Source organism: Schistocerca cancellata, chromosome 2 (genome assembly GCF_023864275.1).
Source record: "Schistocerca cancellata isolate TAMUIC-IGC-003103 chromosome 2, iqSchCanc2.1, whole genome shotgun sequence".
NCBI lineage: Eukaryota > Metazoa > Arthropoda > Insecta > Orthoptera > Acrididae > Schistocerca > Schistocerca cancellata.
The window spans coordinates 754659277-754679486 of NC_064627.1; the positions used below are offsets into that span (position 1 = coordinate 754659277).

Genomic DNA, 20210 nt, shown 5'->3' on the forward strand with positions numbered 1-20210 from the left:
CCGTGAGGTACTGGATGGGTTGAACAAAAGGTTTTGAATGCTAGGCATATTTTTTGATTTAACTAATGTGTTTGATTGTGTTGATCACAAAATATCGCTCCAGAACTTAGACCATTATGGAATGCGGGGAGTAGCTCACAACTGGTTCACCTCCTACTTTAGCAACAGACAGCAGAAGGTCATTATTCACAGTGTTGAGAATGGCTGTGATGTGGGATCTGAGTGAGGTACAGTCAAGTGGGGGGTTCCCCAGAGATCAGTGTTGGGGGCAGTCCTGTTCTTTCTTTATATAAATGATATACCCTCTAGTATTACGGGTAACTCTAAAACATTTCTGTTTGCTGATGACACTATCTTGGTAGTAAGGGATGTTGTGTGCAACACTGGCTTGGTTTCAAATAGCGCAGTTCCTGATGTAAGTTCATGGCTTGTAGGAAATAAACTATCACTAAATCACAGTAAGACTCAGTTTTTACAGTTTCTAAGACACAATTCAACAAAACCTGACGTTTTAATTTCACAGAATGGGCATATGATTAGTGAAACTGAACAGTTCAAATTTCTAGGTGTTCAGATAGATAGTAAACTGTCATGGAAAGCCCATGTTCAGATCTTGTTGAAAGACTTAATGCTCCCATGTTTACTATTAGAATGGTATCTGAAGTGAGTGATGGTTCGACACGAAAATTAGTCTACTTTGCTTATTTTCATTTGCTTATGTTGTATGGTATTATATTTTGGGGTAACTCTTCCCATTCTAAAAGGATATTTTTGGCTCAGAAACAGGCAGTTTCCTCATGGGTCACTCCTTCTATCCTGTCGATGAGTTCCTTGAAAAATTAAGCTGATTCTTATTGTATTGTTGACTGCGTTACTTAAACTTGACTTTTTTTGGGTTCATCTGTTTTTATCTGTCATGTACTGACACGTTCCATGACCTTGGAGATTTGTTCCTCAGTTTGGTCCTATGGATCTTGATGTGAAAAAAAATAAGAGGGGGGGGGGGGGGGACTAATAGTCGCTTGAGTACATATCAGAGAGGATGGACCACTTGAGACAATGGGCAAACTGGGAAGTACAGTAGGATTGGTCCAAAAGGGAATAGGTGTGCATGGAGTCTGAAAGGAACGTGAGTGCTCCTGTGTTAAGGCAGAAGAGGTTAAGTTGATTAAGAAGGTCAGCCAAGAAGGCACCTCTCGGACAGTTTCTGGGAGAACCTGAAAGGGAGCCATGTGAAGTCACACCGAGCAGCAGAAAAGGGTGAGGTAGCTGCCCAATAAGCTGGAGGAAGTCTGCACTGGTGGCATCATACAATGGAGGGATGTAACTGGTACAAAAGGAAAAGGTCAAGTGAGGAATGAAAAGGTTAAATGCAACAGCTTGAGGACAGGTACTCAGGGAGATGGGTTGACCATGAATGACATACCATGTCCTGTGAGATGGAATGCCAAGCTCAGGGGAAGTTCAAAACAGACCAGGATGAAATGTGAGAGCACAAAGCAGTCATGAGGATGCAATTTTGTTTCCTGAAGGCAGAGAACAAGTGGACATTGCAATTCTAAGAAGAGCCGTAAATCCTAAGAAGAGCCGTAAATTCTCTTTGTTGGATTGACGGCCACAAATGTTCCATTGGAGGAGAGTCATGACAGGTAAAAAATGAAGGGGTGTCATCACGGCGGCTGCCAAGTGCCAGCCTTCAAAGACTTGCTGCTACAGGGCACAGAGGCAGGAGGACCCTGCTCCATGAGGTCTACAGAAGTGTCAGCATTCTTCTGCTGTTGGCCTGCAGAATCCAGTACAGAAAAATGGTTGGTGCTGCACAATGGCGACAAACAGAGGTCGGCCAGGTGAGGGTATCACATGGCAACACTGTCGAAGAGGACCTTTGAGTCAGCGAAGGAGAAGACCATTTGCCTTTGTTTGACTTCTTCGAGCTTTTCCGGTTAGCAGAGGAAGACTCAGGTGTTGGTTGGCTGGAGGGACATAGGAAGTCTTCACGGGAGTATTCTATCTGTCTTTTCCAGCCTACTGGTTGAGTAGCTGGTGCCTTTGCCCCATGAGGTGAGAGTTTGGTGGCGTGTTGCACAGCTGGAGGAGGAGACAGGGACACTACCATGACACTGAGCGATTTGACAAGCGCGTTGCTAAATCTGAGGTCGCATGTCTGCATGGCCATGTCTTTCGCAGGGCGAGATGTAGCAAGAACAGTACTGCAGGTGCCAGATGGTAGCAAGCAGGGTTTCTGACTAGCCAACAACTTGCAAGCGGATGGGTAAGGTACTTTTTCTTTCACCCAGATCTCCTGGACAGCTTGCTCATCAAGATACATGGGACAATGGGAAGGTGGCGACATGGCTGCCAGTGCAGTTGATGCAGCGGGGAGAAGGAGGCATACAATTGTCCTAGTGAGCATCCCTCCCACAGGTTACACATTCTGCCAGGTGTTGACAGAACTCTCGAGTGTGGTTGTAACAATGACACTGGTAACAGCACATCAGATTTGGAATATACTGTCTGACTGTGATAACTTCATAAGCTGCTTTGATCTCTGATGGAAGAACAACTCAATCAAATGTGAGAAGAAGAGTGTGTGTGGGCACCAAGGGGGCATCTACTTTTCTCATCACCCAATGGATGGCAATGACACCCTGATCACCAAGGTATGTTTGGATTTCTGCCTACGTCAGACCATCAAGCACCCTAGTGTAAATAACACCTCAGGAAGAATTCAGCATTCAATAGGCCTCAACAAAAACAGGATAGCCATAGAGGAATGAAGTTGCAAGCAGATGTTGTGCTTGAGAATCAGAAGCAGTCTCCAAAAGCAAAGTGCCATTGCGTAAATGAGAGCAGGATTTCATAGGGCCAGCATTGCATCAACACCTTTCTGAATAAAACATGGATTTACTGTTATGTAGGACTGACAGTTTTGTGTATGTGAAACCATGAGGAACTTTGGTGCAGCTGGGAGTGTCTTTGAATTGTTACCCTCATTCCGTTTATGTTTTGTAGCCATTGCCTGTGAAGATGATTGGCTCATTGCGAGAAAATCCCCCATGACTGCGAGCATCTCTGATGGTGCGCTCCAAACCCCCCCCCCCCCCCTTCCCAATTGGACACCCACTTCAGAAGGGGCACACCCACCTTAGGTGATTGTTCACACATCAGGTCACACTCTCCAAAGTGTGGTGAGCCCCCTGGGGGCTTGTACTACATCGCTGCTTGAAAATGACATTATGCAGCTGTCAGTACTGACCACATTCAGAGGTCTCTCATGTGTCCTGGGGATGATTAGTTACAACAGACATCATCTGCCTCACTTGTCCACCCTTCAAAAACCTAGTAACCTCTTACTGACTGGCAAAAGTGCATCAGACAACCAACGCATCACCTGGACTTCCACAAGCATAGCTGCTTTCAATTCCATGAAGACTGTGCTTGCTGATGCTGCATTTATGCTCGCTGACACTGTATCTGTCCCTGCAACAGTACTGTTGAAGCACCTCCCACAGGGAGCCACTGGCTTGACCATCCGGCATTCCCAGCCATGTCCTGACGGACCCACTGTGTTCATGGATCCCAAGCACCTTATGTCAGTTTCACCTTATGTCAGTGTTTCATGGAGTCATGGAGCTCAGCATCCTGGACCAAAGTCAGCAGGTTGATTTTATTGCATAATTTACAATGACATCTGACACATCTCCAGCCAGGACAACGTCATCGCTGATTGTTGGTCTCACGATTGTGCATCAATTGCAGCTGGTGGTGCCCTGGCTGTTGGTCAAGAATCAGATCCCTTCCTTCTTCAATGTCAGCTGGATTCATCATCAAATGGTTTGCATCATGAACTTCTTCCTCTGCAAGGTTCTTGCCGAAAGGTATAGTGTGACATATCATGCAATAAGGTTCGCCCCTTATTCCAGCTAAATACAGCGTTGCCACAAGTTTCCCCAAGTGAAGTTCCCTGATACTTCCCTGGCTCCCAAACAAGTTTTAGCATTTTTCCCTGACAAATTTAGAGATCTCAAGGGTAAGTTAAGATGTAAGTTGAGAATCTGTCTTTGCAGCTACAGAACAAGAAACAATAGTGCAAATGAGGAAATATCTAAAAAATACTTGCAAGCAGATGGTGTTTACTGATGTCAGAAAAATCTTAAGTACTAACATTAACATCTTTTGTAATGAACTGTTTTTAGATGGAGAAAGCAACCCAAACAGTACATGTGTTTAATTAAGACTACTGATGTTATTTCATTTCAATGAAACAAAACACATTTGGTGACAAAAATATGCGTGTCCTTGGAGTTGCATGACAGCTTTAAAATATCTTCACTGATCTTGGAAATAATCTCAGAAAAAAGTAGGCCTCTTGAAAGTAGTATTTAAGACGGGGAAGGTACAAACAACACTGTAGGTGACCGCCAATAAAATGTTGGTTCTACTATGTTCGTTATTATCAGTTATAACCCACTGTGTTGTATCCATTATTGTACATGTATTTTGTGATTTTTCCTTCAAGAAATATATGAATAAAAAGTATACAAACTGCCAGCAACTGACACAATTTTCTTCTTCCATACTTTCTAACAAATAAACTACTTTTTAAGTGGCAAAAGTACTAGAACAAATAAAATGTCTGCAAACACCACATTGCAAAATTACTTGAGCTGAGACAGTTGCAATTCCTAAAATCCATTGCCCATGGTCTCTGGCCTGCTGAAGAGCATCACAGTCCTGGTTCCGTGGATAAACCATGAAAATCTGCTGCATTACACCCCACACAAACAGATATAGCCTGCGGGCAGATTGGTGAGTCTAGATATGATGGGCTGGGCCTGCACATTACTGGGACCTGAATGGCTTCAGACTGGCAGGCCAGATCCATTACAGATACCAGCAGAAACAGGCTGCGGTTTTGGCTCATAGCAGCTATTCATGACCCAAAGACCGCAAGTTGATGAAATGAGACCATAGTGATCAACTCATCCAAAAGATAACTTGTTCAAATACTCTGAGAATCAATAATAATGAGGACAGACAGCAACTCGCCATAAAGATGATCACTGAGCCACAGATAGGCATATAGAAAAGACAATCACAGTCTCACAACTACATATTCAGCCATAGCTTTGTCAGAAAATGAGAACACACACAACATTCACACAGTCACTCAGACATAACCCACACACACATGACCCCTGCCTCTGGCCACTGCATCTACGGTCTCAGAGAACTGGATCCACACAAGCTGCTCCTCATGCCTCCCTGCCTCTCGTCGGCAGCTGCTAGACCAATGGCAAGAAATGGTGGCAGCACTGACTGCAATTGAAGTGAGTGGTAGAAAGGGAGAAACAGTAGTAATGAGGAGTAGGGAAGCGGCACACATATTCAGCTGCCCCAGCGAATGATGATGCATGAAATCTCAGTAAGCAAACCATTTCATCTAGTGAAACAAAAACGAGATTTTTCCCATGTTGTTTTCAAATTTCCTAGATGTGTTTGAAATTCCCTGATATTCCCTGATTTCCAAAACCTGTGGCAACCCTGAAATTGCACCGCCCCATTTTTGACATTTTTTGCAACTTGTTTCACCCGGGCATCAAGGCTAGTGTTAAATTAGTGGCTGATAAGGTTGTCTGGGCGAGGATGCAAAGGGATTGTTGACAGTGGGCAAAGTGTTGTCACATATGTCAATCTTCAAAAATTGCTCACCATGTTTCTATTCCTATCTCTTCTTTCCTCTCCCCTTCAGGGAGATTTACACACATCCACTTCGATATAGTTGGCCCTTTCCTCCCCTCTTGTGGTTTCTGCTACCTTGTGACAATAATAGACAGATTCACAAGCTTGTTTAAGGCTGTTCCAGTTGCAGACATTGCTGCTCTCTCCCTTGCCCAGGTTCTGATTATTACTTGCTTTTCATGATTTGGCATCCCTCAGATTATTGCTACCAATAAAGGTAAGTAATTTTAGTGCCTTTTGTTTAGTGAGATTATGCGTCTGAGTGGGTGTCGTCTCATTTTTACTAAAAGTTACCATTCCAAAGATGCACAATCGGCAGGGCACATGTGGGTGAGAGCAGTAGTGGTGGGGACTGTGGGCAGGCACTGTACAGAAAATGCTAAGGGCTGGAGGGGAAGCGTCATCCTAAACTGTTACTTATTCTTTGGTTGGTATCTAGAACGTATTCTGTATTTATAACTTTCAGAGGAGTGTCACGAGTGGCGAATTTTGAGTAAAACATACATTTCTGTTGTTGTCATTTTAAAATGTGCTTCTTTTGCCAAAGCACAATGGAGTTCACTCAATATCATTTCACTCACATGTTGTGTAGTTGCAGTTGCGAGAGAATTGTGAAACCAGGTTTTATTAAATTAATTCAGTATGAAAATGAGGAACAGTAAGGTCAACAGTTTATGAAAAAGCACATCCACAGTGCAAAAGTAACAAGTAATGGTTTCACTTATTTTGTTCCAAAACTCACAGCACTTTTCATTTCACCAGCTATCAATGGCCCTTAAAAATTACATTCTTTCATAGAAAAAGTGTATAGTTAGTGGAATAAAATGGTAGATAGTGAATTTTTGCATAATAACCATATGGAAAAATATTTTCCTCTTTGTCTGCTATCATTTACCAAACTCTCATTTCAATATCTCAAATCATTTGGGAAATATGAGGAACATTGTGGATATTTGATTCTGGCTTCGTCACTGGCACACGTGATCACAAATGAGTGTACTACATCAGATCAATTTTTTTGAGATTGGTGGCAGCCAAAGATGTCTACCCAAGTCTAAAGAAAAATTCCATATCTTAGCTAAATTTCATATTCAGCAACACATTATGTAATATGCACCAAATGCAAAATCATAGTGATTCCTGTTTTTCACTGAAAACTTTTTCGAATTTCACACAGTGTCTTACTTAATGCAAATATCACAATAACTACAATCATTAACGAAATGTTGGACATGTCATCACAAAGATGACATACCAAGCTATAAGTAATGCAACAATGATTTTTTTTTACTAAATAGTTTCTGTAAAACCATTTGAGAAAGACTGCAAGCTGTGCACCTCGATTCTGTCATCACAGTACATCATTGAACAGCCGAAAGGGGGCAAACAATGTAGGCCTCTTCTTATGAACAAACAAATGAACTCACCAGTGCTTTGGAAAAAAGTTGGTCACTATGTTTTGGCCAATGTATCCAGTGTGGGCTCTAGAGTGCCTACATTGTATTTTGAAGGTGGCCATGTCAGTCTGTTTCTTGGCCTGACATGTTATCTATGGTGCTTCTACACCTTTGAACCACTGTAAATAAGGGTATCATGGACACTATCACCTAACTTGTTACGGAGAGTCATTGAAGGTCCCAGACGAATTTTTTCCACCAAACCCTCTTCCTGACCTTCATAATATTGGAGACTTTGAACCTTCTAATAGAAGCTGCAAATGTATATGCAATTCCTTTTACCATAGAACCCTGTACAGCACAGTAAAAAACCTGTTCTCTGCTACAAAGATTTACATACATGCCATTTTGTCTGGCTGAGGAAGTAGGCTGTCAAGCCACTGCTCTCTCCATCATATAGGGGCGTCTTTAAGGTGTTACACCGTTCAGACAATACCTTTCTCCTGGATGTAAATGGACATTGAGATATAGTGTCAATCAACCATATGGAGCAGAGTTATACAGAGGAGTATGTGGGTTCTACTGTTACCCTGCGGGTGCCACAAGTGCCTCAGAGAGTCTCACCCCTTTTTCCTTCCACTCTTGCAAATCCACTGGTCATTTTTTCACAGACCAGTAGGCAGATTTTTTGTCACTTTCCACACATTCAGTGGGCTCCTGGTTTTTCTCACAGATCTCAGCCATGTAATGTGAAGTGCCTCAATTCAAGTCAAAGAAAATTTGTTTTTACAAGCTTTGCCTTCAAATACAAAAATGAGGGGGGCTGATGTGGCAATGACAGACAATAACATCAAACTGATACAAGTCAAAACAGTGTGAGCAATAAAGTTTACGGATTTTTTGTAAAAGTGTTTGGTATCTTTGTACCTTTGTTTTTTGATAGTATAGTCTGGTCCTACATTTGTGTTGTACTGTGGAGTTTATACATGTGTTCAGTTAACGTATATTAATTGTACAAATAAAGTGTACAGTGCATTCACACCCAGGGTATATTCTTTCATTGAACAGGAAATCATAAATTTCCCACACACTGTTTACAGCCTCCATTCAGTTTTTCTTTATCTCAAGAGATGAAACATAATCTGTTTTTCACTCATCTTGCTGGTGTGATAAGTTATGTGTGACCAGCATTAATATCAAGAATATTACTATCTAATTCTCCACATGGAGATATAGGTGTGAACCACTGAAATGTATAGTCATATAGTACATAAGTGACTGATACAAAAACCTGTTTTATTTGTAACCAAAATTACACAGTATGTTCATATTTTCCCCTCCATTAAAATTGGCCATAGAAAGATAACACCGAAAGTTGCTGGATGGAGCCATATGTAAAATAAGGGAAAGGCAACCACTCACCTATAGTAGAGCGATGTGTGGAGCATAAAAACATGTTACAGAAAACAGCTGTCACACTAGCTTTCATGCACTAACTCTAATCCTGGCAAAGTACACACACATAAATGCACAAAGACACCCAAACGTGCACTCCCGTGACCATGGCAAGACTGATTATTGATGGTCAATTATTGAAAGCAGTTGCTTGAACTGATGGAGGTGAAGAGGGGACAGGGAAGAACACAGGGAGGGGGTAGCGAGAAAGAGGTGGGTCTTCGGACAGATGATTCCATGGAAGCACAAAGAGAGAAAAAGAGTACAGAGGGTAGAGGAAAAAGAGATGAAAGGAGAGGGGGGGGGGGGGATGGAGAGAGAAAAAGGGAGATGGCCAGGGGGGAAGAGGGAAAGGTGAAGATGAAGAGGGAGAAAGGGCAGGTTCTATTTTGGCATTCCAGTTTTGCCCTATTTATGTGATCCCCAATATTTTTAGATAAGCAAGAACCAAAAAGCAGTAGTTCAAAGAAATAAGTTGATGTGCACGGGGACTATCTTGCAAGCATTATAACACCTTTCCAACAGTCTCCAAGTTGAAACAAAATTACAATTAGCATTATCCATTGAATCATATTTGGCTGCAAGTACTGTAGTCTGGAATATAGCAGTCCTTTCCAACAACTACATTTCATAATTCTCGTATGAATGTTCTGATAGCTTAGAAGGCCAGGAAATAAACAACACACAAAATGTACAGCTGTAAGAAGCTGCATACAAATACTGTTCCATGCTCACCTAAGTGAACCTCTTCTTGTTATTTTCCTTTCCCTTAATCTTAAGATGTCCAAAAATTGAAAAGCTCATTCATCACATGCTTTCTACTTTTATTGACAAAGCATAACCAGCAGTTATATCGTAATTGTTATGAATAGATGATACTTTCCTATCCTTTGGATTTTACAGACTGAATGACTGTTTTGCTTAAAGAATGACTTTCTTGAGACAATATTGACAGCATTTTGTGTTCCCTGTTCTGCAATCTCATCACAACCACATCTCCTTTCATCTTATCAGGAATTGGAATTGAAATTACACTGCACTCATTCACTTGTTTCATTTTTTTCTTGGCTTTTAGAGTACTATTTTTTGGTCATTGTGCAAGACTTCCTTGCACGTTTGCTTTTCTGCATTGAAACTATATGGTTTTTATAGCGTAAGAAATTTATGTGTAGATTTTTCACATTTTGTGATCAGTGTTACAACATTTTAACATTTGTGTTTTATGTGTTAATGATGGTGCTGAAGAAGCATTCTTAAGGAAAACTGTTTTAAGCATACAGTGTTAAAAAGAATGTTAATTTACTCATAAGGTTAATAGCATCTGGCAATGCTAAAATGCGAATGGAATCTAGAGAATGATCTTTTTAATTTGTAGTAAGCTTAAGACAGAAAAACAAAAATAGCTACAGAAGCTACAGAAGTGGAAATCCAACCAAATATTTCTCCTTGCTCTTTATTTATCAGGTTTGAGTTGCAGTCAGTTGATCTGAATGTTACTTTGTTGTGCCTGTCTGCAACTTAATGTGTCATCTTTATGGTAAGTAGCATTCTACCTTTTCTGTAGAAATCTACCTTTTCCTTATACTGAACAATGGAAAATCCAGGATGGAATGCAACAATATTATGAGAAGGAAAGTTGCTCCTCACCATATAGTGGAGATGCTGAGTCGCAGATAGAAAATTCGCAATTCAGAAAATCTGGTGCTGGTGGGAAGCATCCATATGGCACAGGCTGTGAAGCAGTCATTGAAATGAAGGTGGTTGCAGCTTATCTAGTAAATCACATGATTGGTTTCGCAGCTAGCCCTGCCTTTGATGGGATAGGTGATGTTAGTGACTGAACTGGAGTAGATGGTAGCTGGAGGATGTATGGGACAAATCTTGCTCTAGGTCTATTACAGGGGTATGAGCCATGAGGTAAGGAATTGGGAGCAGGAGCTGTGTAAGGATGGATGAGTATATTGTGTAGGTTTGGTGGACGGCAGAATATCACTGTAGGAGGGGTGGGAAGGATAGTGAGCAGGACATTTCACCACCACACACAGTCTTTTTATTTCTCCCCTTATCCACTGCTCCCCCCCCCCCCCCTCCCCACCACCACCACAACTCTCCTCTGCACTCCATCTAAACTGCAGCACTTCACTGTCTGCCACCCACACCATACTATCTGTCCCCCTTCCCACCTCAGCCTCCTCCTTACCCCCACCCAGTCACCACTGACATCATGCACTGGTGCTGCTGCTCGCAGTGTGGTTTCTGTCTGTTGCCTGAGACTGCAGTCGTGTGTGTGAGTTGCATTTGAATGTGTGTGTGTGTGTGTGTGTATTGTTGAGAAAGGCCTTAATGGCCGAAAGCTATAATTGTGAGAATCTTTTTGTTGTGCCTATCTGCGACTCAGCTTTTTCTTATACTGTTAATTTCCAAAATTACTATATGAATTTTCATGGGATTCTCAAAGGTAATTTGAGCATAACTTGGGGTGACATACAGTACAAACTGTATTTATCAAAATAAAATCATGGAAAATAAAGGTACCAAGACTTAAAGTTTCGCCTAAAACTGCTGTGTCTGTCTGTTGAACATCTAAAACTGTCATGTCTGTCTGTCCAAACAGACTAATCTCCAAACAAATTTTCATGGGGTTTTCACAGGTAGCTTAAGCATCTTGGGGCAACGTGTAGCTGTATTTAATCGAAATCAGAAAATGAAAAAAATAATTGTAATTTAAAGTTTATTTAAAATTTTCTGCTCAGCTTAATAGTTTGAATGTTTAATCATCATGGCACAGTACACCAAATAACCAACAGATGGTGCTGTTGCTGTTAGTCTGGTAGCACACACCAAAGAACCAATGGATGACACTATTGTTTTTTAACTCACTGACAGATGTATCTTCAGAAGTTTACATCTGTGACAGAATTATGTGCAGCAATGTTATATTTACAAATACACACTAACATTCAATTTACTTGGCTAGGATATACAGTTTTACTGATTTTGCTTTGTGTGTTAGAAACTTAATGACATAGTTTTGCTTCTTTTATTAAGTTTTATTCATATTCTTTGCTAGGAAATTGAATTTATTAGGTTTTCTTTGTGATTTGGGTGCCTACTCATAACAGTTTGATTTTGATTTATTTCCAAATAAAAGTGCCTAGAAAATGGACAGTTTTCTGAATATATCAGATGGCTACAAGACCAACAACCACACAGTCTCAAGAATCCAATGAAGATCTTTTGGTGAGAGCTGCAGCGCAAGAACATCAGGCTTTAGCTCACTCTTTGGAAAGTCCTTCCAAACATGAGGTGGCATGTAACTCTGATCAAGCATATCTGTATTATCTTGCTCCTCAAAACCATTTGCTCACCAAGGTTTAAAGTTACTTCTCTTCAACATCACATCATAGAAGCAGAAATTTTGATGAGGAATGGTAATATACCATTTCACTTTAAATGTGAGAAATTTCAGGTGAGCTTATACTATGTCATAGCAAAACAGAGCATGTTGCAGACATGGACATTAGTATCAGTTGCTTTTTGCATGGCCAGATCTGTCACTCTCTATGTTAGTGAAACAACAAGCTCTTCATTCATGTACTACCCCTACTTCTTCAAACAATATATACAAAGAAGCTCTGTAAGTCAAAAACAAATTCCATGTGTACAAAGTCTCGGGCACAGCTATAAATAAAAACCCTGGCAATGTCAGGCTTCTCAGTAAGTTGTAGACTATGTTTCAAAGCTGTGGGAACGTCAATTTACTTCCTGGAGTGGTTCAGAGTTACTCTCACTACCAAATTCCGATACTTTCTTGGTTGTCCCCAAAAGTAGTTGTCCCCAAATGCTTCTTGGGTAGTATTTCATGCTGACACAGACCATATCAAGGATTCTTCTGTGGTAAGGTGTAATTCATTTATATTCGAACTGTGCATGTTTCCATAGTGTCTGTCACTGGTTTATTGATTATAACAGAAAAACAAAATAGAGAAATTAAGCATCAACAGCATATTCCATCACATCAACTAAAACAGTCTGATGATGCTTGGTCAGTTTTTGGATTCCATGCCTGTAGAAAGTTACTAGTTTGGTGATAAAGATATCATCAGTCTAAGGGCAAAGTATATTTTCAGTTACAAAAGATTTTCTTGATGGTTGCTCAATAAGGAGCAAGAAAGGTAAATGTCTGTGGGCACAAGATAAGAATAAGTGTGATAGCCTCACTTGATGCCGCTTCTTTGGCTGGCTTTCTTACATGGCGAGTGCAAGGCATCTCTGTTGTTGGCAACAGATGTGAACTGTGATGTCACACACTTGGGATACAGTTTGTAAAAGAAAACATTTCCTTTGTACCACCAGATAAGTGACACTGAATTCTGAAGACTCACATTGGCCATTGCTGTTTCTTTCTATTTTCCTCATGATTGTCTACAGAAAGTAAATGCCTCATGAAGGTCAAATGGCTGCAGGTCATCACATTTGTTAGTCACTGGGTATACTAACTTAACCATAGTTATAAACCATAAAAACATTCTTCATCAAATCCCATTTGTCTTCTCAAAAGTGGTGAATACATCACATTGAAACTATCCTACTTGAAATGAAATAGCTATTAGGTAAACATTAACATCAACACTCAACAAGTTTGATGAAAGGATATGCATGAAGAGCTACACGAATTTGCAGTTCTCATATTCATTCCATGGGGTGGAGAAAAACAACCTTATACACTCCTGGAAATTGAAATAAGAACACCGTGAATTCATTGTCCCAGGAAGGGGAAACTTTATTGACACATTCCTGGGGTCAGATACATCACATGATCACACTGACAGAACCACAGGCACATAGACACAGGCAACAGAGCATGCACAATGTCGGCACTGGTACAGTGTATATCCACCTTTTGCAGCAATGCAGGCTGCTATTCTCCCATGGAGACGATCGTAGAGATGCTGGATGTAGTCCTGTGGAACGGCTTGCCATGCCATTTCCACCTGGCGCCTCAGTTGGACCAGCGTTCGTGCTGGACGTGCAGACCGCGTGAGACGACGCTTCATCCAGTCCCAAACATGCTCAATGGGGGACAGATCCGGACATCTTGCTGGCCAGGGTAGTTGACTTACACCTTCTAGAGCACGTTGGGTGGCATGGGATACATGCGGACGTGCACTGTCCTGTTGGAACAGCAAGTTCCCTTGCCGGTCTAGGAATGGTAGAACGATGGGTTCGATGACGGTTGGATGTACCGTGCACTATTCAGTGTCCCCTCGACGATCACCAGTGGTGTACGGCCAGTGTAGGAGATCGCTCCCCACACCATGAAGCCGGGTGTTGGCCCTGTGTGCCTCGGTCGTATGCAGTCCTGATTGTGGCGCTCACCTGCACGGCGCCAAACACGCATACGACCATCATTGGCACCAAGGCAGAAGCGACTCTCATCGCTGAAGACGACACGTCTCCATTCGTCCCTCCATTCACGCCTGTCGCGACACCACTGGAGGCGGGCTGCATGATGTTGGGGCGTGAGCGTAAGACGGCCTAACGGTGTGCGGGACCGTAGCCCAGCTTCATGGAGACGGTTGCGAATGGTCCTCGCCGATACCCCAGGAGCAACAGTGTCCCTAATTTGCTGGGAAGTGGCGGTGCGGTCCCCTACGGCACTGCGTAGGATCCTACGGTCTTGGCGTGCATCTGTGCGTCGCTGCGGTCCGGTCCCAGGTCGACGGGCACGTGCACCTTCCACCGACCACTGGCGACAACATCGATGTACTGTGGAGACCTCACGCCCCACGTGTTGAGCAATTCGGCAGTACGTCCACCTGGCCTCCCGCATGCCCACTATACGCCCTCGCTCAAAGTCCGTCAACTGCACAGACGCTTCACGTCCACGCTGTCGCGGCATGCTACCAGTGTTAAAGACTGTGATGGAGTTCCGTATGCCACGGCAAACTGGCTGACACTGACGGCGGCGGTGCACAAATGCTGCGCAGCTAGCGCCATTCGACGGCCAACACCGCGGTTCCTGGTGTGTCCGCTGTGCCGTGCGTGTGATCATTGCTTGTACAGCCCTCTCGCAGTGTCCGGAGCAAGTATGGTGGGTCTGACACACCGGTGTCAATGTATTCTTTTTTCCATTTCCAGGAGTGTAATCAGGACAGAGAGGACACAATCAAACACACTTCACCACGTAACAACAGATTGGAAACGCACCATTCTGGGACAACAGTCATAAAACTACAACAAATCATTGACAATTGCATGGTAGTCAAAAGCTGTGGAGGACTGCCCAAAACTTTTTGAGTCTATGACACTCATTTGCAGGACACCAAGAATTTCTGACAGGGTGCACTAACCATTACATTGATGTTGTCAACTCAACTGATGTTGGGGGCAGGAATCTGAAGCATTTGCAATAAAAACTAATTTGAGAAAAGTGTGTTTAAAATTTAATTTACATTTTCTTTTTCACCAATGTCTTAGTTCACATTTACTGATAGTCTGTGCTTGTTACAATAAAAGTTCATTCACACACTTTGTACATTAGCAAAAATTAAAAAATGTGACCTATAGATTTCATTACTAACAATGTTGTGTCTTATTGCACTACATGTCAACTATCTCACCACAGTGCTTTTTCTGCATGACAGCTTAAGCGAACACCACAGAAAATTCACATCTAATGTAACAACTCACAGATAGGAAATTGAAGTTTATCTAGCTTTGACTGTTAAGCTGAAAACATTGTCTTCAGCTATTTAAGTAGTAGTTATGGTTTTGGGCGCAACAGGTATTAAATACGTTATTCTAAATGTACAGACTTCCGTGTGCTCATCACTGATTGGCTGTTGTTTTATGGGCGTAGCTCAACAATAATGCATTTCTGACCTATGATTAACTTAAATATTTTGCTCAAATTGTTTTAACCCAACCTAGTCTGCCTTATTGTCAGGTTGTTCTTCTTCACATTGTATACACTCTGTCACAGACATACTCTACCAGTGCTAGTACTCAAAACTGAGGCATGCAAGTTTTTTGAGTAAAATACATGTAAAATTTAATGGTGAAGCTCATGCTGCCTGGATTCTGTTGGAAACTTAAGAAAGTCCTCTTCAGAACTGAAGCTGGGAACATGGTAAAAATTTAGTACAGTTACAGACAGCTCTCAAAACTGACCATTTTGTGGGTGAAAAGATTTTTTTTCATGTTGCGTGAACCTGACAATATCATCAAGGCAATTTAAACTTAAGAAAGTCCTCTTCAGAACCGAAGTTGGGAACACAGTAAAAATTTAGCACAGTTAAAGACAGCTCTCAATACTGACCATTTAGTGGGTGGAAAGACTTTTTTCATGTTGCGATATTCATGACAATTTTGCTGGCCCAGATTTGTTAAGTTTTTAAGATAAATTATCTGCTTGAAAATTCATTTTTGGTTTTCTACTCAAGGATAAACCTTTTTTACACCTCCTGTTCCAACATAATTTTTTTTTCATTTGAAATGTACAATAAAATATAGTTTTCTTGTTTAGTAATCACTGCAAAAGAACACATTTACCTGGTTTCAGTTTACTATAATGTATGCTATAAATGCTTTCTGGCTTGTTCAGGTAATAGTATACCTGGCCATTATGCACTTCAGATACTCTGAACTATCAATACAGCTGGCCACAACCAGAATGAATGCTGAATTTCATTTAAAATTTAATATGCTGTTGAAAGAAACTGTTGAAATAACGTCTTTTTGATATGACCTAAAAAATTAATGGTGGTGAGTTAAATTTGGTCACACTTCTGGTGATTCATTGATGCAGTTAAATTTAGTAACATTTCAGGTGATTCACTGACTGGAATTTGTTTTACATGAAGTGCATATCACCACCATTTGAGATTCTGAAGCTGACCTCATTTCTGTAAGTTTCTATTAGACTCATTATACTGCAAATTTCACCATTAAATTTGTTATTTATGACTTACTTGTATATCAATCATGCTTCTCTAACAACAATATTGTTTTACGTATGCCTAGTGATGTAATGGTATTGTAATATTCAAACTTCTTAATGCAGGAATATACACTCCTGGAAATTGAAATAAGAACACCGTGAATTCATTGTCCCAGGAAGGGGAAACTTTATTGACACGTTCCTGGGGTCAGATACATCACATGATCACACTGACAGAACCACAGGCACATAGACACAGGCAACAGAGCATGCACAATGTCGGCACTAGTACAGTGTATATCCACCTTTCGCAGCAATGCAGGCTGCTATTCTCCCATGGAGACGATCGTAAAGATGCTGGATGTAGTCCTGTGGAACGGCTTGCCATGCCATTTCCACCTGGCGCCTCAGTTGGACCAGCGTTCGTGCTGGACGTGCAGACCGCGTGAGACGACGCTTCATCCAGTCCCAAACATGCTCAATGGGGGACAGATCCGGAGATCTTGCTGGCCAGGGTAGTTGACTTACACCTTCTAGAGCACGTTGGGTGGCACGGGATACATGCGGACGTGCATTGTCCTGTTGGAACAGCAAGTTCCCTTGCCGGTCTAGGAATGGTAGAACGATGGGTTCGATGACGGTTTGGATGTACCGTGCACTATTCAGTGTCCCCTCGACGATCACCAGTGGTGTACGGCCAGTGTAGGAGATCGCTCCCCACACCATGATGCCGGGTGTTGGCCCTGTGTGCCTCGGTCGTATGTAGTCCTGATTGTGGCGCTCACCTGCACGGCGCCAAACACGCATACGACCATCATTGGCACCAAGGCAGAAGCGACTCTCATCGCTGAAGACGACACGTCTCCATTCGTCCCTCCATTCACGCCTGTCGCGACACCACTGGAGGCGGGCTGCACGATGTTGGGGCGTGAGCGGAAGATGGCCTAACGGTGTGTGGGACCGTAGCCCAGCTACATGGAGACGGTTGCGAATGGTCCTCGCCGATACCCCAGGAGCAACAGTGTCCCTAATTTGCTGGGAAGTGGCGGTGCGGTCCCCTACGGCACTGCGTAGGATCCTACGGTCTTGGCGTGCATCCGTGCGTCGCTGCGGTCCGGTCCCAGGTCGACGGGCACGTGCACCTTCCGCCGACCACTGGTGACAACATCGATGTACTGTGGAGACCTCACGCCCCACGTGTTGAGCAATTCGGCAGTACGTCCACCCGGCCTCCCGCATGCCCACTATACGCCCTCGCTCAAAGTCCGTCAACTGCACATACGGGTCATGTCCACGCTATCGCGGCATGCTACCAGTGTTAAAGACTGCGATGGAGCTCCGTATGCCACGGCAAACTTGCTGACACTGACGGCGGTGGTGCACAAATGCTGCGCAGCTAGCGCCATTCGATGGTCAACACTGCGGTTCCTGGTGTGTCCGCTGTGCCGTGCGTGTGATCATTGCTTGTACAGCCCTCTCGCAGTGTCCGGAGCAAGTATGGTGGGTCTGACACACCGGTGTCAATGTGTTCTTTTTTCCATTTCCAGGCGTGTATTTTAAAATAAATAAAATCAGCTATTCAAATAATGCTGAGTAAGTGAAATGACACAATTTCAGAGACTTTACTGGTCTCATACAGATACAATTTTATGTATATCGATGGAATCAGAGGGTGAAAATTTATACCAATGCCAGGAATCGAACCTGGGTCTCCTGCTTGCTAGGCAGGTGCATTAGTCTGCCTGCCAGCCAGGCTGTTTACTAGGCAGTCAGGTTAATGTGCCTGCCTCGTAAGCAAGATACCCAGGTTCAATTCCTGACCTTGGTACAAATTTTCACTTGCTACTTCTAACTATGCACATATAACGTTGAATACTGTTACAACTTAATGCAACTGAATCACACAATTCTGATGTAAGTTACAACTTACCTCTGCAATGAATTAAGAATTTCTTCAGATGCAAATTCCAGCAATATTGATGTGTTAGCTAAATGAAGAGAGTATTTATTGGCTTTACTGAATGCAGCAGCTGTACCCACAGGAGACTTTGGATCTGCTCCTCCATCTAATGAAATACAAACAGTTCATAATGAAAAAGTACAAAATATAAGTATTTCATATTGAAAGTATCTAACTTATTTTGTTCATCATAATCAATGTTTTTGGAAAGCCCGCCAGTGTCACTCGTGATTTAAATAATGAAAAATGCACCAGTTACCAACTTCTATAAATACTGTTTGCTGCTGTTTGAGTGAGATAGAAACAGACCCACAAACCATATTGCTCTAAAATGGTAGATAGTGTCTTACTTTTCTTCCAAAATTCATATTCCTTCTGCTGACGCTCTGTGCGGTATTCCTCTGCTTTCTCCATAGCTTGCATTAATAAGTCTGTTGGGAACAATTCAACAGCTTTCATTTTAATATCACGTGAACTTATTACTTCATCATCAAGCCAGGCAGACAAGTCAAGTCTTGGTTGCAGTTCACATGAAATCCGTACATTCCTGCATTCACAGAAATTTAGCATTATACATGCAGATGCTAAGTCAAATAAGTAATTAATTTCAATAATTGGCTTTTGAAGGAGAATTTTTAATGGCCCTTACTCAATTTTTCTCACATTGACATCAGTAAGATAAACACAATCAAATGAGATATGAAGAATTTCTTATAATTCATATTTTTGGAATAAATACTTCTTGCCATAAAATTGTCTCTTGACACGACACTGAAGATAAAATAAAGGAAAAAATTTCTGTCTACATTTCAACAGACTGGAATTCCATAATGTGAATTTTTGACAACTAAGCATAAAAGTATTTATTATTAAACAACTTTACTTGAGAAAACATAGAAGTTTTCAAACGGCCTTAAGTGGCTCTGATAGATCCTTTGTAAAGAATATAAATAGGTTAAGTATCAAAATTTGGGAGTTCCATCATTGCTGTTTTCACATTCTTAGTTTATTTCCTTTCCCACTGACATGACTATTTGTGAACATTAATGAGTTTGGTCAGATTCACAATATTTGCTCTTAAGACAGAAGATAATTTATTAATCTTTGTAACATAATAAAAAACTCTGCTCTGGATTCTGAAAGGTATAAATTAAGTAACGAAACTTTCTGATTTCTTGCGACAAGTTTGTGACATGCATAGATGTCCACAGAACTGTTTTCAAGGTAGAACAACATTCTAAAATTGTCATTTCTTTACATAACTGGATCTGGGACTTTAAAGACATGTTATGCCCCAAGAACTAAATTTTAGTACAGATACACATTTATTATATCCCAAATTCCAGGATGGAATAATGACAACATTTTGAAAACGCTAGATTGCTACTCATCATATAGAGGAGATGTTGAGTCGCAGACACACACACACACACACACACACACACACACACACACACACACACACACACACACACACACTCACACACCACCGACCATTGTGTGTCTGGCCAGATGGACTGCAGGCAACTGTGTCTGATGGGAGAGTCTGGGTAGGGAGCGAAGGAAGAGACAGGGTGGGGAGGGGAAGGGATAGCAGGATAGTGGTAGGGGAAGATGTAGTGCTGCTTGTGGGAGCATGCAGGAACATGGTGGGGAGAGGGCAGGGCTGTATGTACACTCAGGAGGTTTGGCTTGGGGCGGGGGAAGTAAAAAA

At 42.0% G+C, this 20210-nt stretch overlaps 1 protein-coding gene across 1 annotated transcript in view; it reads right to left on the reverse strand.

Moving 5' to 3' along the window:
* The window catches only part of LOC126162579 (uncharacterized), a 384276-nt gene that overhangs the window by 79013 nt on the left and 285053 nt on the right, over positions 1–20210 (reverse strand). The window contains exons 14-15 of the mRNA XM_049919174.1: positions 18847–19043; positions 18467–18602 (exon numbers count right to left, since the gene is read on the reverse strand). Of these exons, the coding sequence (XP_049775131.1) occupies positions 18467–18602; positions 18847–19043 (333 nt within the window). The remainder of the gene's footprint in view (positions 1–18466; positions 18603–18846; positions 19044–20210) is intronic.